This window comes from Glycine max, chromosome 4 (genome assembly GCF_000004515.6).
Source record: "Glycine max cultivar Williams 82 chromosome 4, Glycine_max_v4.0, whole genome shotgun sequence".
Lineage (NCBI taxonomy): Eukaryota > Viridiplantae > Streptophyta > Magnoliopsida > Fabales > Fabaceae > Glycine > Glycine max.
In genome coordinates, this window is record NC_016091.4 from 11,255,209 (window position 1) to 11,281,594 (window position 26,386).

The 26,386-nt window shown below is 32.3% G+C and overlaps 1 protein-coding gene and 1 long non-coding RNA gene across 3 annotated transcripts in view; both read left to right on the forward strand.

Annotated features, from left to right (window-relative positions):
* Positions 1-2,668: 2,668 nt before the first annotated feature.
* Positions 2,669-14,290, forward strand: LOC100784560 (mitochondrial import inner membrane translocase subunit TIM44-2). The gene is made up of 14 exons (XM_003522770.5): positions 2,669-2,901; positions 2,974-3,074; positions 3,281-3,364; positions 3,466-3,541; positions 3,971-4,015; positions 4,095-4,499; positions 4,582-4,650; positions 4,891-4,955; positions 6,408-6,476; positions 6,578-6,650; positions 7,504-7,608; positions 8,382-8,453; positions 8,562-8,624; positions 14,090-14,290. The coding sequence occupies exons 1-14, from the start codon at positions 2,839-2,841 to the stop codon at positions 14,219-14,221; spliced, it is 1,422 nt and encodes a 473-aa protein (XP_003522818.1). The 5' UTR covers positions 2,669-2,838; the 3' UTR covers positions 14,222-14,290.
* Positions 14,291-14,997: 707 nt separating this feature from the next.
* Positions 14,998-26,386, forward strand: part of LOC106798621 (uncharacterized) — an 18,016-nt gene continuing 6,627 nt past the window's right edge. Inside the window, exons 1-3 of one of the 2 annotated variants that reach the window (XR_005891245.1) lie at positions 14,998-16,087; positions 16,185-16,249; positions 16,484-16,542. This is a non-coding gene — a long non-coding RNA (uncharacterized lncRNA). Of the gene's footprint in view, positions 16,250-16,483; positions 16,543-26,386 lie in introns of both variants that reach the window. The other variant, XR_003266750.2, reaches the window with a different exon arrangement.

The window sequence follows — 26,386 nt, forward strand, 5'->3', positions numbered from 1 at the left end:
TTCTTGATGTGAAATTCTTGATATAAATAAAATAAGATGCTTTTTGGTAATTATTTAAACTTTACCCCAAAGTCTTATGAAGTTGTGTGATCTGTTTATCTTATTTATCCTCTACATTTTGATAAGATTGTCTAATGCTTTAATGATATATCTTATAATTTCTGCCTTTATCCTTTTTAAATTTGTGTTTGTTTGACATCATAAAATAGGGGGAGATTGTTAAGTCAAAAGACATTCTGTCTTAAAGACAAATCAAAACCCTTAATTATTTTGATTTGGTGTAAATAAATACAAAGGTTAAAAGTTGCATCTTATGCAAAATCAGCATTTGATATTTGTATTTGATGATTTATCGAAACATGTCTGAGATGTCTGCGTCTAATGTTTCAAACGATAGGAAAATAGACTCATGATCTGATATGACATTTAAGATGACATTTAAGACTTCATTTAATACTGTGTGCTTGAAATTTCTTTTGCAGAAAAATTCTCCTAAGATCCATCAAATCCTATGAAGAATAAATGAAGTCAAGGTTTGAAATTCCTCAATTGCCATCAAAAGAAGAGCTCTATTGTACCAGACCTGCTTTGACATAAAGGAAGTGACTATCTATTGTAGTACTCAACACACAAACTTCGAAGAATGGACTCTCTGCATGAGGAAAGGGCATGCATTTAATGCCCCAACAGCCACATTCATTAAATGAAGATCAAGTGAAGAAATCTACCCTTTATGAGACAACGAACAATTAAAGATAAGGCTTATATAAACCAAAAGCTTTGAAGAATTAGTGTATCAACCTTGCACGAAAAAACATTCATTATTATTTTCGCAAAAAACTTTCAGTATATTCTTGTAAAGTCAAGATACCTTGAACATATTGACATAAAAAGACAAAGTGTTAATTGTATATTTATCTATAAGACGATTCTAGATTTAGTCTCTGTGCAAACTCGAACTATAAATCTCTTCTGATTTGTTTAAAGCTAACAATAACTTGGTAGGACAAAGAATACTGGGTGTTAATCAAACTTGTGCAAAGCTTGATTTGTAGAGTCAGAAGTGATTGTGAAGTCAAGGTTTGAAATTCCTCAATTGCCATCAAAAGAAGAGCTCTATTGTACTAGACCTGCTTTGACATAAAGGAAGTGACTATCTATTGTAGTACTCAACACACAAACTTCGAAGAATGGACTCTCTGCATGAGGAAAGGGCATGCATTTAATGCCCCAACAGCCACATTCATTAGATGAAGATCAAGTGAAGAAATCTACCCTTTATGAGACAACGAACAATTAAAGATAAGGCTTATATAAACCAAAAGCTTTGAAGAATTAGTGTATCAACCTTGCACGAAAAAACATTCATTATTATTTTCGCAAAAAAACTTTCAGTATATTCTTGTAAAGTCAGGATACCTTGAACATATTGACATAAAAAGACAAAGTGTTAATTGTATATTTATCTATAAGACGATTCTAGATTTAGTCTCTGTGCAAACTTGAACTATAAATCTCTACTGATTTGTTTAAAGCTAACAATAACTTAGTAGGACAAAGAATACTGGGTGTTAATCAAACTTGTGCAAAGCTTGATTTGTAGAGTCAGAAGTGGTTGTGACACAATACTTGTCACTTATGAGAAGTTAGTGGAATTTAATGTTTTGCCAAAAACTGGATGTAGTCTTAGTGGTAGAAACAAACCAATACAACTCTCTAAGTCTTATTTACTTTCCCTTTGCTTTCAATTGACATAAGGTTTGAATTTGTTCTTAGTCTTTTGAAAACATCTTGTGCTTAACATGTTTGTTTTCCATCGTTTGATTGTGTTTTTCAAAAGATCTATTATCTGTTTTTGCAAAGTTTCTTCACTAGACAAAAACTTAGATTGATTGTGAAAATGCTTTAAAAATTTCTAAAATCAAAATTCAACCTCCCTTTTTGTGATAACACTAAATTATAATTTATGGATTTAGAAAATTACTATTATTATTATTATTATTTTATTGTTGCAATTTTCTTGATTACGAAGGTTGAATGGGAAATTCATAATGATTGTTCAACAACGTGGTGTAAATACCTCTGGTTGGTTTGTTTTCTTTTGTTGTTCCAACCAACTCATTTTTTTTCCTTTTGAATAAATACCTATTTTGGTTCTTGAAAGTGTGAGATTGTGACAAATTGATCCCTAAAAGATGTAAAATTCAAATTTAGTCTCTTAATATGTAAAATGTGCAACAAATTTGTCCTATAGTTAAATTTGTGAGATCATTTTGTGATTAACTTGTAATTAAGTTGTATTTTTGAGGACCAATTTGATGTAAAGTTTAGGAATCAATTTGTAATTAAATTATTCGTAGGACTGTTTTGTCGTACTTTTTGTATATTTGGGACTAAATTTGAATTTTGCATTTTAAGGAACCAATTTATCATGGTCTCACACTTTTAGGAACCAAAATGAGTATTTACCGTTTCTTTCATTATTCCATTGCAAGGGAAAGGAAGGGGGTAAGCAAAAATTATTTCTAGAAAGTTATAAGAATATATTAGAAGGATATTTAAGAGAAATGAAAAGAAGAAAGAAATGGGAGGTATATTCATTAGATAGGGGAGGTATATTTATCATTTGCAACCCTAAGCCCAGAGCGCAAGATACAAAGAGTAAGCAAGTACACTATTGATTCTCTTTCTTCTTGCAGCATAGCACAACACAGCAGTTACGCAAGGTCTTTATTTGTTCTTCCTCAAGCACCGGCAACGCAAACGGATGCATTACAAAAAATAAAATGAGATAAGAAATTAAAAGAAGACGACGTTCTCTCTCGGTTTTGATTCCCAATGGCAACGCGAAAGCTGATTCGTGATTTGTTACTCTCCAAACGATCCCTTCTTCACCACCAGGTTCCTTTTATTTCATTTCCTTTTTAACAACAAATTTTATCTCTCTTTTTATATTTATTCATTTATTTACAGGGTTGGAGTAGGAGTAGAAGGTTACCTTTGGTTTGGGAAGATAGGCGTAGATACAGTGTCTTCAATGAGTTCTCTAAGAACATTAAAGGCCAAGCTGTTAGGTATTCATTCCTCTCTCTCTCTCTAAGAAAATTTATTTGGAGATAACAAAATGAAAGAATAGACCTAACCTTTTGTATTTGGAGATAACAAAGCTTGAGCTTCTAACTGTTTATGGATTTCATGGCCTTGTATATTTTGTCTTGTTGATTCTTTCTGAAGGGTGTTACGTTATGCCCTATTTGTTTCTTGTCTTTGATGGTTTCAGAAACCAAGAATTCCAACAGTCTGTCAAGGAGCTGAAAGAAAAAGCAGATGAACTTAAAGGGGTAAAAGAAGAGCTGAAAGAAAGGTAAGTGTGTTACTGATTAATAGGCTGAGACATACCATTATATGTCAAGGCTGGCTCAACACTTCAATGGAGGGCCTAAGATGGTTAAGTGGATAATGCAGAACAAAGCAAAAAACTGAGAAGCTGTACAAACAAGTGGATGAAGCGTGGACAGAAGCTGAAGCTGCTGCAAGGAAGGTATAATCGAAGGTCATCTTCAATTTCTACTCTGGATTAGTAATGGAAATTAGTTATGAGAAAAGGGGGTAAAAAAGAACCTCACTTCTGATGCTCTGTAGTCTTATTGGAAAATGCTATATAAACAACTCTAAGGTGTTCATCACTGCATACCTAGAGTACAAAGTCATTGGAGAGCATGTGTAATTGTGTAGAAGAGTCTAATGCGACCTTACACTCTAGGTACCCATTTAATGGTATAAAAATGTTTTTTTTTTGTTAGGTAAAGTGATGCATACCTTGGATTGCTATTTATCTTTTCATTCTTCCCTTGTTTGTTTGTGCAGCTAAATGCAATTGTTATTAAAGTTGTTGATGGGAACATGGGATCCATATATCTATTTTGAATAAGCTGACATGCTTCCTGGAATTTAATTATACATTTTGCAGGTTTCTTACAATGTTAAAGAGAAGATTTCAGCTGCATCAGAGGAGGTCTGTTTATGATTTACAACTCTGTTGGTGAATATGATTGACCATTGATAGGTTATTGGCATTGCTCTTGTTAAATTAGGTGAAGGAAACTTTTGGGATAGGAAAGCAGGATTCTTCAGGATCAACTGATTCTTCAACAAAACAGGGTGCTGATGCAAATGGAGGAAATCAGACATCACGTGAGGAAGAGAAAAATCAGCAATCTGGGTCTAGTAAGGATGCTGATTCGTTGTTTGGCAAATTTAAATCAACTATTTCCTCTCCAAATGTTTCTGCTGCCTTCCAAAAATTAAAGGATGCAAAGTTAGTTGACATAACCAAAAAAGGTTATGACATAGTAAAAGAGGAGTTAAGTAGTACCCCGACTAAGAGAAAGCGAGTTCCTTTTGCATCAAGTGGTGAAACAAGTACAAGAACAGATCTTGTTGTTATGCCATCTAAACAATCTTGGTGGAGTAAGAAGTTTGATGAGTTCAGGGAGAAGGTAAACTTAGTTGCAGTTCTTTTTTAATTGGATTGTCGGGAAAAGCAGTCCATTGAATTATCTTCTCTGCATTTTCATAAAGGTGAAAGGCCATCCAGTATCCAAGCGATTCCTTAAGTATAGTGACCCAGTGAAGACAAAGGGCCAGGAGGTATGTTCTACTCCCGACTCCACTCCTGAGGTTCTTTATTCTACTAAAATAATTATTCCTTTGACTGCACTTTGTTGTATAACAATATGATATATTGTGCAGCTTGCCTCAATTGCATTCATAAATATTAGTGTCCTATGTGATAATTCATGATTGTGAATGGAGGGAATATGTTACATATTTAACTTCTGAGTCACCTTTTGTTTGTATGCTATTTTATATATATATTGGAATTGACAGATAGTAGAGGACTTGCGGGAAAGATATGAGACCAGTGACAGCCCCATTATTCACAAAATACAGGAGTATGTCATTGAGTTTCTCTTTGCACTTATTCTTGTTCTTGGAAATTAGAACTACCAAATGATTGGTTACTGTTAATAGTTACACATGCTGCAATATTTGTCTGGTTATAGCATAGTTGTCAATACCGGCGTAACGGAGTGGAGTGGCCGACCCCAAAAGTGGGATAGCAGGATAGCGGATGGCGGGATGACCGCTTTTCTAATGTGTTTTTTTATACATGTTAAATAATTAATAATATGTATATATATAAGTTCAAAAACAGTAAAATAACTAAAAACATAGTTACTTAAACAAAAGTTACAAAACAAAAAGTTACATTCTCTTTCATGCACTCAATTATCACAAAAGTCCAAAAAAAAAATCATTCATGATTGTATGATGATAGAGAGCTCATTTTATCATCTAATGTAACCAATTAAATACAAAAAAAGCTCCTGTCATTTTATCATCTAACGTAACCAATTAAAATGTATAAAAATTGAAACCAACAAAAATTGAAAAATTAAACAAAAGTTCCTATATTCATCGGAACTAAGTACAAAAAGATTAAATGAACCACGTACCCTAGAATGGTAATGACATACCCATTTCATCCCAGAAAACAAATAACACACCCATCGAAAAATAATAATAATAGTATAATACACAAATACTTCATTATTTTAAATGCTTCAACATTTCATATTTCTTTTTATCTTTTTTTATCACATTCTGTTTAGGTATCAACTAGCACATTGGATATTCATATAACATTTTTTTAAAAAAATAATAAAATCACACGCATTAATACAGCTAGCACTTCTCACTTGGCATCATTTCATTCAATTTTCACTTCTCATATTGCACGTCTTCCTCACCATACAAAAATTGAAACCAACAGCTCATGGCACCCACAGTCCCACACTGAAAAAAAGGGCAATTAAATAATTAGGAAAACAAAAAATATAGGAAACCTCAAGCAAGGTGGCGGCGCAGCTCTACAGTGTCACAGACTCGCGTGCTCCTGGGCGTGGAGGAGGTGGCGGCGCTCGCCGGTGTCGCAGCGTCACCGGCGTCGCAGCGTCGTTTGGGTCGCAGCCTCGCCGGGGTATCGCAGCAACGCTAGGTCTGGAGAGCAGCAAGGTTTTCGACTTCCAGCAACGCAAGCCCTGACCAGGTAATACCAAAACAAAAATATCAAAAATACCCTCACTTTCCCGCATTAAGTGAGGGCATTTTCGGAATTTCCATGGCTTCACTGTAGCGGCACAAAAATCTGGTCCAAATCCTGCGCCGCTCCGCCGCGATAGTGGCCGCTCCAACCGCGCCGCTACGTCTGTCCCCGTCGCGGATGGGTGCCGCGCCGCTCCGCTCTGCCGCGACGCCCGCGATTGACAACATAGGGTTATAGTCTAAATAGTAGTAATGTAAGATGCAAATTTAAGTACTAATTTACCGCACTTCTTTTACAGTATCAATGACAGTATGTTTCAAGAGACAGATGCTGCAATTTCTTACAAGGAAATACGTCAACGGGATCCGTAGGCTTTCATGCCTTTTGTTTTTCTATCTTGGTCTTAGCATTTTATTGTTACTTTAATTGCTAACATCTTTTTTCTTTTATTTTGATTACATGGACCAGTTATTTTTCATTACCAGAATTTGTTGGGGAAGTACAGGAGGCAATAAAACCAGTGCTTAATGCTTACATCAAGGTATAATCATTCCATATTTGAATTTGGCATAAGTTTATAGCCATTAGCCAATACTTATTTAGTATCATGTTGTAACAAATGACACTTGTATCACTTATAATCGCTTTTACATCTCATTGTTAGTTAATCTGTTAGCACCTATCTTTCTTTTAGAACAAATCCTCAGCATCATCGCCAGTTGTAAGTTGTAACTGAAATGAATATTTTCATTCCAAGCCAAGTGTTTAATCTTTACCCTTCCAAAATAAGATAATAGGGTAAACTGGATGATGGTGATGTAAGGTTTGAGCAACAAATATGTATTACAGTTTGAGATCTAAGTTATAGATTATAGATAATTGGGCTATATATATTTTTAATTATAATGTTTGATTTGCTCAATTGATGACAAATTGTAATCATTAGGCAAGAGCCTTTTTTTTAATAATCATTTTGAAAAGGAAAACCTTCAATTAGGTTAAACTATTGGATTTAATGCTATGTTTAGTGAGAATCATTTAGTGAAAAAGAAGGGAAGTGTTGTCATCAAATATTGCTTAAGAAAGAAAACGGTCTGCCTGGTTGGATGTGGGGGGTCCATTAGCATGAAATGGTGGTTTGAGGATTTGGACTTCGGAGATTTGAAGTGTGTAGTTGCAGTCATTAGTTAAAGCTGGAGAAGTTGGCTAATGAAGTGGAAGAAGTTGACCAATTAAATTATAAGTTGTTAAAAAAATTGTTATGTGCATCACTTGTTAATACAAAACCTGATAGCAATGGACAAAGTACTATGTCTAAGATTTGCTCTAAATCTATTAGTTGGTTGAGCAGATGCATTTATGATTTATGAATCAGTTTTTAATTATATATACAGGGAGACGTTGAAACATTAAAGAAGTATTGTAGCCCTGAGCTGATTGAACGTTGTAAAGCAGAGCATAATGCTTACCAAAGTCATGGTATATTCTTTGATAACAAGGTGAGATTCACATTTTTTTGAATCTTTATTGTTTCTTTCTGTTCAATTACATTTTGTTTTGAATGAGGTTGATAGTACCATACCATATTGAGCATGTTAAAGTGTTCCCAAAAAATGTGTTTTCATTTTAACTCAACTTCTTGAGTTCTTGATAGTATATTTGATACGGTTAAGTGAAGAAAAAAAATTCATAAAATGAAATAACCTTGTATCTTCTTTGCTTGAACCAAAATTCAATCCTGATCAACTTGATAAAATATAACATAGGTAACATGGGTTCCGTCTTCCATGTGCAAATGATATAATATAGTTAGCTAATAGCTGTAGCTCAAAATAGAGTGGGAATGTGGGAGTATGGAACAAATATTTTCTATTAATGAAGAGAAACAGGACTGCTCCAAGTGCCATTTAGACAAGTGTAAAACATGTGGTTGTACACTTGTAGTTGTACTACCATTTACTTGTGTATCATGTGTCAAACTTTCACAAGTTATAGACTTGTTATTTTCCAAATGTTTTCTCATTTATCTCCTCTAACATGTGAATGAAATATGAAAGAAAGATTTTCTAAGGTTGGATCATAGTTTTACTCATAAATGATGCAATTCCATTTTACTTTTTTTCTCTCCGAATTTATCTTGGTTAAGCCAGTCTGACATCCTCTTGTGAATCTTACCCAATTATTTATACAGAAAAATATGATTAAGGTGCTTGTACCTACTAGGACTAGGCTATATAGTGTTTTTTATGTATTTAAATATTTAACTCTGCAGATTCTGCATGTATCTGATCTGGAAATAAGAGAGACCAAGATGATGGGCTCATCTCCAGTAATTATTGTAATGGTATGTAAATTATTAGTTCCAGAAGTTCATTGCTAATTTAGAAAATTTATTCTTATGCGGTAGAAATGAAAACTTACATGAATGATTTTGTTAAATGAATTTTCACAGTTTCAAACTCAGCAAATCTATTGTGTACGTGATAGGAATGGGGCAATTACAGAAGGAGGCAAGGTAAATGCTGCGTTTTTAATGGTTTATATTTTTTAATTGCTACAATGTGAAAATGTCATATCAGTAAAAATTTCATGTAGTTTTTAACGTCCTATTTGAGAGAGCGGGTGCCTCTTTATAGTGTTAACTTTCTAATTCCATTAGTTTGCAAATTTTGCCTTCCTTTCCCCTCAATAATCTCAATGTAATTTGTGCCCATTCGTTTCCATGTTGAGCTGTTGATGTTCTGTCACCAGCTCATGCATCTCCTATCTATTAGAAATTATGGAAGGCATGGATCAAGTAAAGATGAATGGTGTATGTATTTTTATTTTTCACATTTAAATAAATATATAGTTATATACTATGGAAATGTTAGAACTCACAGTCACAGTGGTATGAAAAGCAGAAATTCAATATAACAGTGTTATTTAATATGAAAGATAGCAGAAAGCTAGTACAGGAATTTAGAATGACAACCTGAGTGTGTGACTCCTTTTCCAGAGAAATATTTTCCTAAACAACCACCATTCCCCCCTACTCCTTTTTTCTCTCTCCTCACCTCCTTACATACTCCACCCCCTAACAGAATTTGTTAGAATCTCCTATGCCACTTTATGTAACTAACTCGCACTCCCTAATCCTATTTTCTTTCTCCTAGAATAAACTTTCCATATAATGGGCCTATGTGACTCCTCACCAATATGAATATCAGTATGAATATTAGTATTATTCACTGGTGTCCTATCATTACTCCCCCCTGAAGAAACAGCCTTGTCCTCAAGGCTAAGTGCTTGAAATTGACTTTTCAGCAATGCCTCATCTTCCCAGGTAGTATCCTCAGCTGCTCCGCCCTTCCATTTAACCAGCCACTATTTGACTGGCTGCTCTCCTTCAAATATCTCTCTTGAAGCCAACAACTCCTCAGGTTCTTCATTTTCCTCCAACTCCATCTCCAACCCTTCAGGTAAAGATGCCTCTGCAGAATAACTCCCAATTGCCTTCTTCAATTGAGATACATGAAAAACGGGGTGCACCCTAGCTTCGTCTGGCAGTTTCAGTTTATACGACAAGCCCCCACCCTCTCCAAAATTGGGAAAGGTTCAAAGAACCTCGGAGCCAATTTCTGGTTAATCCTCCTAGCTACAGTCATTTGTCTGTGAGGTTGGAGTTTCAAAAACACCCACTCTCCTACCTCGAATGATAGGTATCTTCGTTTCTTGTTAGCGTATTTCCTCATCAACTCTTGAGCATGAGTCAGGTGATGTTTCAACTATTGCAGTGCCTCATCTCTATCCATCAATTCTACTTCCACTGCTTCCACCCTGGTTTCTCCTTGCAAAACTCGAACCAATGTAGGAGGTTTTCTCCCATACACAGACTCAAAAGGAGTCACTCCAGTAGACACATGGAAGGTAGTATAGTACCACAATTCTGCCCACAACACCCAGAATGACCAATTCTTGGGCTGTTCAGATGCAAAACATCGCAAATAAGACTCTAAACACCTATTTACTTCCTCTGTCTGTCCATCCGTCTCGGGATGATACGAAGAGCTCATTTTTAGGACAGTACCCTGCAGTTGAAACAACTTCCAAAACAGGCTGACAAATAGAGGGTCTCGATCACTCATTATTCACTGCTTATCCCATGTAAACGCACTATCTCCTTTGTAAACACTTCAGCCACCTTTCTATCTGTATAGGGATGGCGCAAGGGTATGAAATGAGCATATTTGGATAACCTGTCAACCACTACAAATACTGCTTCAAATCCTTTAGACTTAGGGAGTCCCATGACAAAGTCTAAAGATATATCCTCCCAAATTTGAGCTGGAATTGGGAGTGGCTGCAGCAGACAAGCCGGTGATGATGCTGAATACTTTTGTCCTTGGCAAACGTCACAACTCTTCACAAAGTCCTGAATGGTAGTTTTCATGCCTACCCAATATAAATTTCCTGCAACAATATAGGAATACAAGAAGATTTGGAGGACAGCACCAACCTATTCTAGTAAAATAACACTCCTTGTTGCAAGCTAAACATCGGCTGTGAAGCTGGATTCTCATGCAAGTCAGCTATCACCTGTTTTAAGAAAGGGTCTCGAAGAACTTCATGCTGTACTTGCTGCTCTTGCATCCAAATTGGAAATGAAGTGATGCTTTTCAAATCACCTTCTTCATATATGCGAGATAATGAATCAGCTGCTTTATTGTCCGGCCCAGGTTTGTAAATGACCTCAAATTGGTAACCCAAGAGTTTAGCTATCCAATTTTGTTGGTCAGCTGTAGTAATCCTTTGTTGCAACAAGTGTCGAAGGCTTTTTTTGATCTGAATACACCACAAATTTTCTACCCTGCAGGGGTCACCAGTGCTGCACTGCCAACACCAACACCATCAATTCCTTCTCATATGCTGACTTGCTTAAATTATTCTCGGACAAGGCCTTGCTGAAATATGCTATTGGTTTCCTGTTTTGCATCAACACAGCTCCTACCCCTCTTCCGGAAGCATCGCATTCAATTTCAAATGGTTGATTAAAATCTGGAAGTGTCAACACAGGTGCTTGAGTCATCACCCCTTTTAGCTCCTCAAAAGCTTTTAATGCTTCTGTTCCTCAATTAAATCCTTCTTTCTTTTCGTTAATTCCGTGAGTGGCTTAGCCCGCATTCCATACCCTGTAATAAATTTTCTATGGTATCCCGTCAAACCCAAAAAACCCCGTACACCTTGACATTATGAAGTACAAGCCAACTCACAATACTCCTTATTTTTTCTGGATCCACAGCCTCACCTTTTTCTGAAATTACATGATCCAAGTACTCCACTTGCCTTCTACCAAAGGCATTTTTTCTTATTAACCACTAATTTGTTTTCTTGAAGCGCCTTCAGAACTTGTGTTAGATGCTCCATATGTTCCTTCCATCCTTTGCTAAACACTAGAATATCATCAAAAAACACCAATGCAGTTTTCCTTAGGAAAGGTTTGAACACTTGGTTCATGGTAGATTGGAAGGTAGCTGGGGGGGCATTGGTCAACCCAAACGGCATAACCATAAATTCATAATGCCCTTCATGTGTGCGAAAGGCAGTTTTATGCATGTCCTCCTCCTTCACCCGGATTTGATGATACCTTGACTTCAAATCCAAATTAGGGAAATATGTAGCACCATGTAGTTCATCCAAAAGTTCCTCTACCACCGGAATGGGGTATTTGTCAGGTATCGTTACCTTATTCAGCTCCCTATAGTCCACACGCATACGCCACAATGCATCTCTTTTTAACTAATATCATGGGACTAGAAAAAACACTGGAACTATGCCTAATAATTCCCTGCTCCAACATGTTCTGCACTTGTTTCTCAATCTCCCCTTTGTGATGGTAGGGATATCGGTATTGTCAAACCCAGTGCTGTTGCGACTTGAGGCGCGATGAAGTTGTGGCTTGCGCCACTGTCAGCCAACACCTAAACACAACACCCCTTACTTTTCCCTCCAATCACATTGTTGTGGGTCGTTTCATCGTCTTCATACCTTCGGTCAGCCCAAACACTCCCATAATATTACAATCTAGGGTTGCTTCATCTTCGTCGTCTCTTACTTCTATGGCTATCACCTCCCCTTCTGCGATAACCACTTCGTTGTTCCCCAGGATAACTAAGTGAAACTGTTTCTCTGTGCATTGGTGCAGTGGGTGAAATCGCTCTCCACATTGAAAACACAAACCGCAAACCTTACCATCCATCAATTCCGAGTATGGTAAATGTTTAATATCTCTGTTTCGAGGGTTGTTGCCCCTTCCTCCTTCATCTCTTTCTTTTTGCACCGAATTGGAGCTTGAATTAGGGTTCACATTGGATCCAGATTGCATTGTCTGAGTTGGGTCACTACTTAAAGGCCCTGACCTGAAAGTTCCTTTATATGGGCCTGAGTTATAATGTGACCCACTGTCGCTTCTTGCACCAGAAGGAAAATTTGACCTAACACCTCTTTTTCCACCCGATCCAGGATCCAATTCTCGACCTCCCCTCCATTGTATCACACTCCCACTGATATGTGGCATCAAAGAGCCACGCAACTTTGCCTCAACATCTTGCGCTATCCTCATCGCTTGAACACAATTTTTTGGGTTGAAAGTTCTCACTCGCAGTCAAATCTTTGACTTGAGGCCCCTCATGAAATACCTCAAATATTGTTCTGCGAGAAGATGACCCACCTGGGAGGAAACAAACTCAGTCTGTGATATACTTATCAACATCACCCACTTGCTGCAAATCCTTCAGTTCCTCTAATGGATTATCACTCTTCCTCCATATCGTTCAATCAACGACTTCTTCTGTTTAGACCATGTGAGTGCATCCTCAGTCTCACATAACAAGTTGAACCAGTGAATAGCCGAACCCTCCATACTGAGCTTCGCTAACCTCACTTTCATCTCCTCCGATGAACCATGCACCTCAAAATAGGTCTCAGCATGGGTAATCCATCCCACCAGGTCCTCCTTGTCAAATGGTGGAAGCTCCACCTTCTTCGCCGGCATTTTGTATTCTAACACCGATTCTGTACTGAACGATGGTGAGCGGGTCTCATCATTGACACAACAGTCTTGCAATTTGGCGAACTCCGTCATCAAGGAGCGACAAAACTCTTCCATGGACTGCGTCAAGGAGTTCTCCAGCGAATTCATTCTTGCCTCCAACACGTCAACTCTCTCCGTCATTTTTGGTGGCATAGAATCTCCTGAAGTATGCTAGTCGTGTCTCGTATGTATCCAGCAGGTCTCGTATGTATCCAGCAGGTCGGACCAATGTTAGAACTCACAATCAGTGGTATGAAAAGCAGAAATTCAATATAACAATGTTATTTAATATGAAAGATAGCAAAAAGCTAGTACATGAATTTAGAATGACAACCGGAGTCTGTGACTCCTTTTCCTGAGAAATATTCCCCTAAACAGCCACCATTCCCCCCACTATTTTTTTCTCTCTCCTCACCTCCTTACATACTCCACCCCCCAACAGAATTTGTTAGAATCTCCTATGCCACTTCATGTAACTAACTCGCACTCCCTAATCCTATTTTCTTTCTCCTAGAATAAACTTTCCATATAATGGGCCTATGTGACTCCTCACCAATATGAATATCAGTATTATTCACCGGTGTCCTATCAGGAAATGCTCGGTTTCATAGATGCACTATATATAAAATGGTTTGTTCTGTAAAGAGAGACATGCAAATGGCTTAATAATTACACCCCTTCTGGTTCATATCATGTCTCTATGCTCCCTGCTCTCTTATCTGAGGCTTTAGCTTTGATTTTTGTTCATGTTTTTTGTTGTCCTAATTTGAGTAGTAAATTTATAGTGTTGTCAATATACAAGTTGACGTACAACATAATCTGAGACTTGTCTAATAATACCGTTTTCATTAAGTGAATGCAACCTTGCTTGTCTGGTTTTAACAATGATTTTTTTTTTTCTTTGCTAGGATACAATCCACACTGTATTCTATTTTTGGGCATTACAACAAATGGACCAAGAAGATCGTGGAGAAGATGGTATTTACCTAATGTGGAGACTCAGAGAGATGCAACAGCAAGGCATCCAAGCTCTCATCTAGATTTTGTCATGATTTTCAGGGATTTGTATAATTGAACCTTTATGTCATATACTACATTTACTGATTTCATTTCTTGGGGCAAAGTTGTATCCCGATGATACATCCTTTAATTTTTTTTATTACTAACTAGAAAAATAATTTGCACTTGAGTTCATTGATGTATGTTAGATGAGCTAGACAACGTTTTTATTCTGCTCTCAAGCCAGAAATGACAAATTGTTAATATAGTCACAAGTTATTTATTTATAATAGTAATTACTAGTATCCTTCCCGTACGGTAAGCATTTTTCTTTGTTTACCAAAAGGTTTGGATATGCCGATTAATATGTGCAAACATGGGTGCTAAATATATAATTTGCATGTAAAAAATCTAATGGTCAATGATGTAAGGATGTCACAGAAAGAGCCTCTATTGAACATCATCTATAATTGTATAATATTCGACTATTTGTATTTCAGTGGATTTTCCATTTTGATATCGTTTATCTGTAAACTACTGAAATATGCATTCAAAGACGTAAGGATAAATTCTAGGACAGATTCGCAAGTTCCTATCCTACCTATTGCAATAATTTATCAGATTTAAAAATAAATATTATGGAAGTGTAAAGTTGTTAAGCTCTACTGTTTTTTAATTACAATTTTCAAACACTTCTACATTTTACAATAGTTAAAATTTATTTTAAAATTCTTTATACATTTTAATATTTTAACATGAGATAAAAACATGAATTAACTATGTTTTAGTTTTTATTACAGAAACTATATTTCGTGATTATGACATTTAAAGATCAAGATGGTCTTGTTTTGAGTTCGTGTCAACAGGGGAATTGAAAAAGAAAAGGATGTTATGTAGCGTAAATTCCCTAGCTTATAATTCGAAGATGGATTAAAAGAAATTCAACGGAAGTTAATTTCAAGGTTAAAAATTAGTTTTGCACACCAATTATACAATGGGAAATAACTGGGGAGAGCTAATATGTAAATCACGAAGTCGGAAGGTTAAAAATTAGTTAGTCATGGTCATATTTTTTTTAATCATATTATTGGTATGAAATATTTATTAACTTTTATTATAATCTATATACTACTATCTATTTATACAAACAAGGCCCTGATTACCTTTTTCTCTATCCTGTTGACACCTGTCCACTGCCGGAGCTCTGTCATGTTGGCACCTGTCCAATTATAAACTTTCTTTTATGCTTCTTTGCTCATTGCTGTGTGTTGTCACTTGTCCAATAATAAACCCTCTTTTATGCTTCTTTGCTCTTCAGTCCGTGTGTTGTCACCTGTCCAATAAAAAACCCTCTTTTATGTTTCTTTGCTCATTGCCACGTGAAGGCTTCATCCTTTTCTAAAGGTTTGTGTTTTACAAGGCCCCTTTTCTCTTCTTTGTGCCGGCTGTTGCAATTCCTTATTTCCACAACCACAAGCCACATGTCACTTTCTAATTGCCGGATCTCACCTCTCCATTTAATTCTCTTTAATTCCAGAACTTTCTTCTCTCTCTTCCATTTCTGTTGCGTCCATCCAGATTCTCTTCCCCCCTGTTTCTCTTCCTCAACTTCTTCTCTTTTCTTCTCTATCAATATTCAGTTTCCCCTTTTTTCTCTTCCTCAACTTCTCCTTTTTTCTTCTCCGCTTTTGTTTTTCCTCCTTTATTCTTTTGCATCCATCCCGTTTTTGTTTCTCCTCCTTTATTCTTTTGCGTCCGTCCATATTTTGTTTCACGTCAATATTCTATTTTTTTTCCTTTTTTGTCTAATTTTTTGTACTTTGATTTTTAGGACAGTCTAACGACGGTGCTGAAGGTTACGAGGCTTTGCCCATGGAAGAGTTGGGATAGGCTACTAAAGAATAAAGGTATTGAAGAATAAAAGTTTCATTTTTATCTATTTTTTCTCATTTTTATGCCTAATATTTTGTGGTCTGATTTTTTGTGGTTTGATTTTTGGGACAGGCTAACGATGGTGTTGAAGGTTACAACGCTTTGCCCATGCAAGGGTTGCAACAATAGGACTTGAGGTTACTGTTCTTTTTCGTTTTTTTAAAAGAAAATTATTTCCTGTCATTTTTGCTACAAGAGTTGTTGCTGATTTCTTTTTGTTTCACTTCTAATTCTTTTTCGTTTTTTAAAATGCAGGTTCGTAGACACAAAAACTTAAATTTTTTGTGGTGTTCAGCCTTTATTTTGTTTTTTGACTTCTCCCAATATAAAAGTTTAAATTTTTTTGTGTTCTTTTGGCATGTTGTATGCAGAGAAGGTGAAAAAACACATTAAAGTTGCGATTTTTATCTCAAAAACTTCATGGGTTCAGGTTCGTAAACACAAAGGCTTTAATTTTTGGGGGTGTTCTGCCTTTATTTTGTTTTCTACATGAGTACAGGTTCTGTGTTGAAGAACAAATGTGTCATTTTTTTTCGTAATTTCCTTTTTTCAAAAAATTATCTTCTCCTATTTTTGCTATATTGCTGATTTCTTTTTGTTTCTCTTCTAATTCTTTTTTTTTAAAATATCTTCTGTCATTTTTGCTACAAAGAGTTGTTGCTGATTTTTTACATCCTCTCCATCTTCCATTTTCATTCCTCTCCATTCCTCTTCATATTCATATTCCATTTTATTTCTATTTTTGTTTTGGTTCCATTTTCGTTTATCTCACTGTCTGTTCATTGTTTTTAATGAATTGCTATTGTATGCAGAGAAGGTGGAAGAAGACATTGAAGCTGCCATTTTTTACTCCAAAAAGCTTCCATTTTTATCTGATTTTTATGTTAAAAGGTTTGTCTCCTTTGTTTCTCTGTCTACATGTTCATTTTCTTTGTTTCTTTGTTTCTCCATCTTCCTTTTTCGTTCCTCTCCATTCATCTTCCTTCATATTCTGTTTTCTTTGTTTCTTTGTTTCTCTAACTTCCATTTGCGTTCGTCTTCATTCCTCTTCATATTCCGTTTTACTCCTATTTTTGTTTTAGTTCCATTTTTGTTTATCTCGTTGCATGTTATTTGTTTTTTATGAATCGTTATTGTATGTAGAGAAGGTGGAAGGAGACACTAAAACTGCCATTTTTAACTCCAAAAACCTTCGATTTTTATCTGATTTTTTATCTCAAACAGGATTCTTTTCTTTGTTTCTCTATCTACAAGTTCGTTTTCTTTATTTGTTTTCTTTATATTCCGTTTGACTTTTGTTTTCGTTTTGGTTCCATTTTTGTTTATGTCATTGCATGTTGATTGTTTTTCATGAATCAGTATTGTATGCAGACAAGGTTGAAAAAGACACTATACCTATCATTTTTACTTCAAATATTACACTAAGTAACATAATATTATCATTATCTTCATATCCTAATGGAATAGTCTCATTAATTTGAAGATCATGACCATTTTCATACTCCAACAAAATATTTAAAATTGATTGGCAAAAATTAATTGGCAAGTACCTATTAATGGAAAGGGTTTTTTCAATTTTCCTAACGTTTTTGTTTCATTTTTAAATTGGCAGTATAATATTTAAAGCTGATTGCAAGCTCCTTTTACTTCCAAAATCACGAATTTGCTATAAATTAAAATAGAGAAAGAACAAAATGTGATAAACAAAATACTCTTCACTATATCTGTCTTTCCTTCATAAATCGGGTTTATAATAGTGGAATCAATTTTCGTAACTTCGTTATTATCAAAACAAAAAGATCATATCATACTTTTAATGAAAAAAAATTCATACGAAAGTGAAATGAATAAAATTACTAATATTAAATAACTCAGTGTAACTAATATAAAAAATATGTTTTCAATTTACGTTTTTCAGCAAATTGTAAACAATAAAATGCATTACCTGGAAATCATAATGATTAAATTACAACTTTAAACTGTCAAAACAAAGTAACATAAAATTTTTTCCATCAATCAAAATGGGGTCATCATCACTCTATTTTTATATCCGACAATTAGAAAGCGATACGTGTGGCTTGGTGGTACTAGAAAAAAAAACATCAGCATGTGAGGAAGGTGTAAGCACTGGGCAAAATAAAAAAATAAAAAAAAAAATTACACGAGGATTGAAGTGAGAAAAGAAAGATTGAAGAGTTTATTATTTTTTATTGGACAAAATTAATTGGCAAAAATTAATTGGCAAGTACCTATTAATGGAAAGGTTTTTTTCCAAATATTACACTATCAATTTTACCATATTATGCAAATCAGCTTTAATTTTCTATTTATTTTTAAATTGGCAGTATAATATTTAAAGCTGATTGTAAGCTCCTTTTACTTCCAAAATCACGAATTTGCTATAAATTAAAATAGAGAAAAAACAAAATGTGATAAACAAAATACTCTTAACTATACGTGTCTTTCCTTTATAAATCAGGTTTATAATAGTGGAATCAATTTTCGTAACTTCGTTATTATCAAAACAAAAAGATCATATCATACTTTTAATGAAAAAAAATTTCATACGAAAGTGAAATGAATAAAATTACTAATATTAAATAACTCAGTGTAACTAATATAAAAAATATGTTTTCAATTTACGTTTTTCAGCAAATTGTAAACAATAAAATGCATTACCTGGAAATCATAATGATTAAATTACAACTTTAAACTGTCAAAACAAAGTAACATAAAATTTTTTCCATCAATCAAAATGGGGTCATCATCACTCTATTTTTATATCCGACAATTAGAAAGCGATACGTGTGGCTTGGTGGTACTAGAAAAAAAAACATCAGCATGTGAGAAAGGTGTAAGCACTGAGCAAAATAAAAAAATAATAAATAAAATTACACATGGATTGAAGTGAGAAAAGAAAGATTGGAGAATTTATTATTTTTTATTGGACAAAATTAATTGGCAAAAATTAATTGGCTAGTACCTATTAATGGAAAGATTTTTTCCAAATATTACACTATCAATTTTACCATATTATTCAAATCAACTTTAATTTTCTATTTATTTTTAAATTGACAGTATAATATTTAAAGCTGATTGCAAGCTCCTTTTACTTCCAAAATCACGAATTTTCTATAAATTAAAATAGAGAAAGAACAAAATGTGATAAACAAAATACTCTTCACTATATGTGCCTTTCCTTCATAAATCGGGTTTATAATAGCGGAATCAATTTTCGTAACTTCGTTATTATCAAAATAAAAGGATCATATCATACTTTTAATGAAAGAAAAAAAATTTCATACGAAAGTGAAATGAATAAAATTACTAATATTAAATAACTCAGTGTAACTAATATAAAAAATGTGTTTTCAATTTATGTTTTTCAGCAAATTGTAAACAATAAAATGCATTACTTGTAAATCATAATGATTAAATTACAACTTTAAACTGTCAAAACAAAGTAACATAAAAATTTCTCCATCAATCAAAATGGGGTCATCATCACTCTATTTTTATATGCAACTTCTTTTCAAATATTACACTATCAATTTTACCAAATGGACAATATAATATTTAAAGCTGATTGATATGAAAATCTTGACGGAGGCAAAAGAGATGGAGGAGAGAGAATTCGTTATTATCAAAACAAAAAGATCATATCATACTTTTAATGGAAAAACAAATTTCATACGAAAGTGAAATTAATAAAATTACTAATATTAAATAACTCAATGTAACTAATATAAAAAATATGTTTTCAATTTACGTTTTTCAGTAAATTGTAAACAATAAAATGCATTATCTGGAAATCATAATGATTAAATTACAACTTTAAACTGTCAAAACAAAGTAACATGAAAAATTTTCCATCAATCAAAATGGGGTCATCATCACTCTATTTTTATATCCGACAATTAGAAAGCGATACATGTGGCTTGGTGGTACTGGAAAAAAACATCAGCATGTGAGGAAGGTGTAAGCACTGAGCAAAATAAAAAAATAATAAATAAAATTACACGTGGATTAAAGTGAGAAAAGAAAGATTGGAGAGTTTATTATTTTTTATTGGAAAAAATTAATTGGCAAAAATTAATTGGCAAGTACCTATTAATGGAAAGGTTTTTTTCCAAATATTACACTATCAATTTTACCATATTATTCAAATCAGCTTTAATTTTCTATTTATTTTTAAATTGGCAGTATAATATTTAAAGCTGATTGTAAGCTCCTTTTACTTCCAAAATCACGAATTTGCTATAAATTAAAATAGAGAAAAAACAAAATGTGATAAACAAAATACTCTTAACTATACGTGTCTTTCCTTTATAAATCAGGTTTATAATAGTGGAATCAATTTTCGTAACTTCGTTATTATCAAAACAAAAAGATCATATCATACTTTTAATGAAAAAAAATTTCATACGAAAGTGAAATGAATAAAATTACTAATATTAAATAACTCAGTGTAACTAATGTAAAAAATGTGTTTTCAATTTACGTTTTTCAGCAAATTGTAAACAATAAAATGCATTACCTGGAAATCATAATGATTAAATTACAACTTCAAACTGTCAAAACAAAGTAACATAAAAATTTCTCCATCAATCAAAATGGAGTCATCATCACTCTATTTTTATATGCAACTTCTTTTCAGATATTACACTATCAATTTTACCAAATGGACAATATAATATTTAAAGCTGATTGATAAGAAAATCTTGACTGAGGCAAAAGAGATGGAGGAGAGAGAATTCGTTATTATCAAAACAAAAAGATCATATCATACTTTTAATGAAAAAAAATTCATACAAAAGTGAAATGAATAAAATTACTAATATTAAATAACTCAGTGTAACTAATATAAAAAATGTGTTTTCAATTTACGTTTTTTAGCAAATTGTAAACAATAAAATGCATTACCTGGAAATCATAATGATTAAATTACAACTTTAAAATGTCAAAATAAAGTAACATAAAAATTTCTCCATCAATCAAAATGGGGTCATCATCACTCTATTTTTATATGCAATTTCTTTTCAGATATTACACTATCAATTTTACCAAATGGACAATATAATATTTAAAGTTGATTGATAAGAAAATCTTGACGGAGGTAAAAGAGATGGAGGAGAGAGAATTCGTTATTATCAAAACAAAAAGATCATATCATACTTTTAATGGAAAAAAAAATTTCATACGAAAGTGAAATTAATAAATTACTAATATTAAATAACTCAGTATAACTATATAAAATATGTTTTCAATTTACGTTTTCAGCAAATTGTAAACAATAAGATGCATTATCTGGAAATCATAATGATTAAATTACAACTTTAAACTGTCAAAACAAAGTAATATAAAAATTTCTCCATCAATCAAAATGGGGTCATCATCACTCTATTTTTATATCCGACAATTAGAAAGCGATACGTGTGGCTTGGTGGTACTGGAAAAAAAAACATCAGTATGTGAGGAAGGTGTAAGCACTGAGCAAAATAAAAAAATAATAAATAAAATTACACATGGATTGAAGTGAGAAAAGAAAGATTGGAGAGTTTATTATTTTTTATCGGACAAAATTAATTGGCAAAAAATAATTGGCAAGTACCTATTAATGGAAATGTTTTTTTTCAAATATTACAGTATCAATTTTACCATATTATTCAAATCAGCTTTAATTTTCTATTTATTTTTGTCGTAATCATTGTCAATTTATTAACATTAACATTTAATTATTAAAGGTTCCATTTTTATCTATTTTTTTCCCATTTCTTTTTAGTAAACTGAACATTGTTGATGGAGGGATATTGTTGTCTACTCTGCTCATATTACACATTCCCTGTTATGCTCATCTCATATTTATTTGCTGCTTATTCCCGTGCTTATGTTTTACAGACCATGTAATATCCATGTTCTGTTTTCTGATTTACTTAATCAGAAAAAAAAACTTATCTCACCATGCTGTGACCTTTCAATATTTTTGCTTCTAATTATTGAACATTTTAGTTTTTTAAAGTTACGGAGAAAAGTTTTTTTTGTTTTTTCCTAACTTTTGTGTTTTGTATTTTCGTTCCCCACAAAATTACCCTTCTCCACTAAATAAGAAAGTCAATAGTAACATAAGCAATGAATTCTCTCATTCCAGTCTTGCATTTGGAAAACAACAGCACAGAGTAAAAAAAAAAGAAAAAAAATATACAAAAAATTAAAGATTAAACAAAAATTGTGGATTTTTAAAGATATAAAAACCAAATATTTATATTTTGTAATAAAGAGATCATAGTTGTGAATTTTCAAAAAATAGAATAATCAAATGTTTTAATTATAAAATAAAGAGATCAAATTGTTGATTAAATAAAATTAAAAAAAACAAAATTGCATTTAAGTTTAGCAATTTTTAACTATTAAAATGCTATATGTTTAAATTAATTTAAGCTGCATATTTTTTTACATTCAAATTGCTAGAATAGTTTTTTAACTTTAAATTACAAAGAGCATTAACTTTGTGTCCCGTAATCATATAAATAACTAAAATTTTTCTAAAACATTACTTTTTATACATGATTATAATTTTTTTTTGCTGAATTAGATTAAAATTTATTTAGGATAAGAAAAGGTTATTTTTAAATAATATTATTTATAGAGATTACAAAATTATTTAACATAACAACAAATTATTTTTATAGACGGAAACATTTTTAAAACAAAGACTAAAACATTATTTTTTTATAAGTGTAAATTATCTTTTATAATGAAAATATTACTTTCATATGCCCACTAAATTTTTTTTAAAACAAACACTACAAAATTATTTTACAAAAAGACTTATTTTTTTTAAGTGTCAATTATCTTTTACAATGAAAATATTACTTTCATATGTCTATTAATTATGAAAATTTAGTCTCTCTTCATAATAAAATACATCTAAAATAAAAAATTTCTTGCAAAACCACAATATTTTTTAATTTATTTCCTATGTTTCTTTTATATAATTTAAATCAATTTAAAAATATTTTCAACACAATCAACTCTTGATACAAATTATCTTTATGTTATATACAAACAGCACCCTGACAAATAGTATTTATGTCACTTACAGTAAAATTATACAAATAGCACTCCGACAAATATTATTTATGTCACTTACAGTTTAATGATACAAACAACACACCCTACCGACCCGTGCATCGCACGGGCACTCCACTAGTTACATACTAAAGAAGCATTGAATCAGATTATTAAATATTAGCAACCTTAGAAATTTAAGAGAATTTTTCCCACCTCACTTTGATATTCAAATTTCAAAACAAATCCATATAAGTTACTATTTATTATTAATACTAACTTATTTTACACTATTAATTGAATTAACACTACACTCATGTAGTCTTATTTGAAAATCAAACCTAATAAAGATATTACATAATTAATTTGAATATTGGAAATTCGTCTCTGTTTAACTAATCTAATAAAAACTAATAAGATATTACCAAATAGTAATGTTGTAAAATTGCTCGATAATTGATCTAGTCAAAACACTAGCTTAATGAGTTAAAGGTTGAACCGATGTGTCACTAATTGATCATATATATATATATATATATATATATATATATATATATATATATATATATATATATATATATATATATATATAGGTAACATAATTTGATTGAAAAAATTCATACTCTAAAATATGAAGTACATAATATTCTAAGATAATTTCATTTCAGATTATTCAATTATGCAATATTGTCTAACTATTTTCATTTTAGATTGATCATTTCAAATAAAATTAAATCAGCCCCTAAAAATTACTTCAACATTCTTGGACTACTTTGAAATAACTTTATGTCATCTGTTTTACCATGGATTACTATGTAAGTCATTTTCAAAAAGTAAAAAATTAAATAATACAAAAATGTAGTATTCGTAAGAAATACTATAAATGGTTGGAATTAAAGTTTAATTTTAGTTTTCAGAAATAGGGTAGAAATGAATGACACTGAGATGTGTAACACAAAAATGATTTTCACCTTTTCAAATCCCATATTTTTATCATGGACTTACTGTGTAAGTCATTTTCAAAAAGTAAACAATTAAATAATACAAAAATGTAGTATTTGTGTGAAATACTACAAAGTGTTGAAACTATATAAGAAAAACAAACAAAGCAAAATATTTAATTGTTCAAATCTAAACATAAGAAAATAAAGGACGTGCTTAAAGTTTCATTTTAGATTTTGAGAAACAAGGTAGGATTGTAGGATAGTGAGATGTGGAGTACAAAATGGATTCCCACCTTTTCAAATCTCATCTTTTTTTTCATGAACTACTATTTAAGTCATTTTCAAAAAATAAATAATTAAAGAATAAAAAATGTAGTATTCATAAGAAATACTACAAAGGGTTAAAACTACATAGGAAAAATCAAGTAAACTATTTAATTGAAGTTTTAAATTTGAACACTTAAAAGTGTTGATGTGCTTAAAGTTTCATTTTAGTTTTCAGAATAGTATAAGAATGTAGGACAATGAAATGTGTAGTACAAAAAAAATTCTCACCCTTTCAAAATCCTAAAATTTACTTCAACATTTATTGATAGAGATATACAAACTTACAAAGAACTATATAATTCATAATATAAACAAAAGCTTTTGCAGCCATTAAACATCCAAATATCCAATACGAAACCCTTAGCATCACAAAGTTTATGATAATATAAGAACAAATAAAAACTATTGCAATCAACAAACACACATATCTCCAGAGCAACATTGATTCTTCACAGTTCAAACACTTTAATCTTTTCAAAAACACTAATATGGAAAAAATCATTAAATTAAGTTATTACCAAATTAAGTCATAAGGTAGAAGCTTTGAAACGAAATATTGGAGATTTGGAGATATTCACTTGCAAAGAAAAACATATAAACAATCTTTGTGCCAAACAAACAATAACATTGCAATACTCCTCAGGCCTTCATGCTGGTGAAAATCATGGTGGAATGTGTAATGAAGAAAAATGGGCTAAATTTAGGGTGAAAGTGAAATGGTGAAGAGAACCCTACCCAACTCGTGCATGTGAGAGTGAGACTAATTACAAATTAGAAAAATGCATCATTCTACTTGTGTTGGGAGCATTTTGATTTTTTTTTTTAAAAATGATGTGCTTAACCTGATATGGGTTTTCAAAATCGAACAGGTCACCAATTATCGCGACAACAGATTGAATTCAAATCATATACTTAATCGATCTAATGACTAAATTGAATTGACCAAGTAGTCGGTTCCAATTCGGACCGGTTCAGTTTTCACCACATGCACAACCAAAATAGAACTTATATATTAATACAATTTAATATAAATATTTTTCTATGATATAGTAGTGTATTAATACATACAATACATGAGCTAAATTTATAACTTATATTTTAATGTATTAATTTTGTAATTATTTTTAAATTTTATATATAAATATATATTATGAGAAATAAATATAAATATTTAAAATAATATATTAACATAATTATAATTATTTGTGTTTGTTAAAATATATTAATTTCTCATTTTTTGTATTTTAATGCTATTCAATATCTTATAATATTTTAATTTATACAAATGTTTGTTTCTAAACCCATTATCTTTATAATTATATTTTCACTTGTATATGACTTGGACATATACATAATTTTAAAAAGAAATATTAATAATAAAAATTATATTTCATTTTATAATTATTATTTTTTTTAAAAAAATATGTTCCAATCATAAAGGAAAAAATTGAAGTGTGTCACTTGGTCATGTAGACCTTGATTCTCTATTGTATCCGAAGATACGTAGGAGTAGCGGACCACCCCTATAAAACCATATATATTCCTTGAAGGGTTCTAGAGTCTTCCTTGAAATAGTTGTTATCAAGCCATATACATTTCATATGTTGCAACAGTTATGCTAAGACTCAAGCCTATATGCAATGTGGTACCATGTCAGTGAAAAATCACCCTAGGGTACTTAGGAGTACATAACAAGACACGCCATAAAATAGATATGTCAGGTCACTCTCACTAAGTAAAATCATAGGGAGACCAGTCAGGGTCACGTTGTTTTGCGAGAATGCTCCAACCATGTGGGATCGACATAGGTTTAAAGGAGCACTAAAATCGGGTGTATTTACCCCCAAGGCCTACACTCCGAAGAGTCCGTCAAGGCCTCTCCCTCCTAATTCAGGTCCAACCCCTAAAACAATTTTTTTGCAAGCAAACACTGCT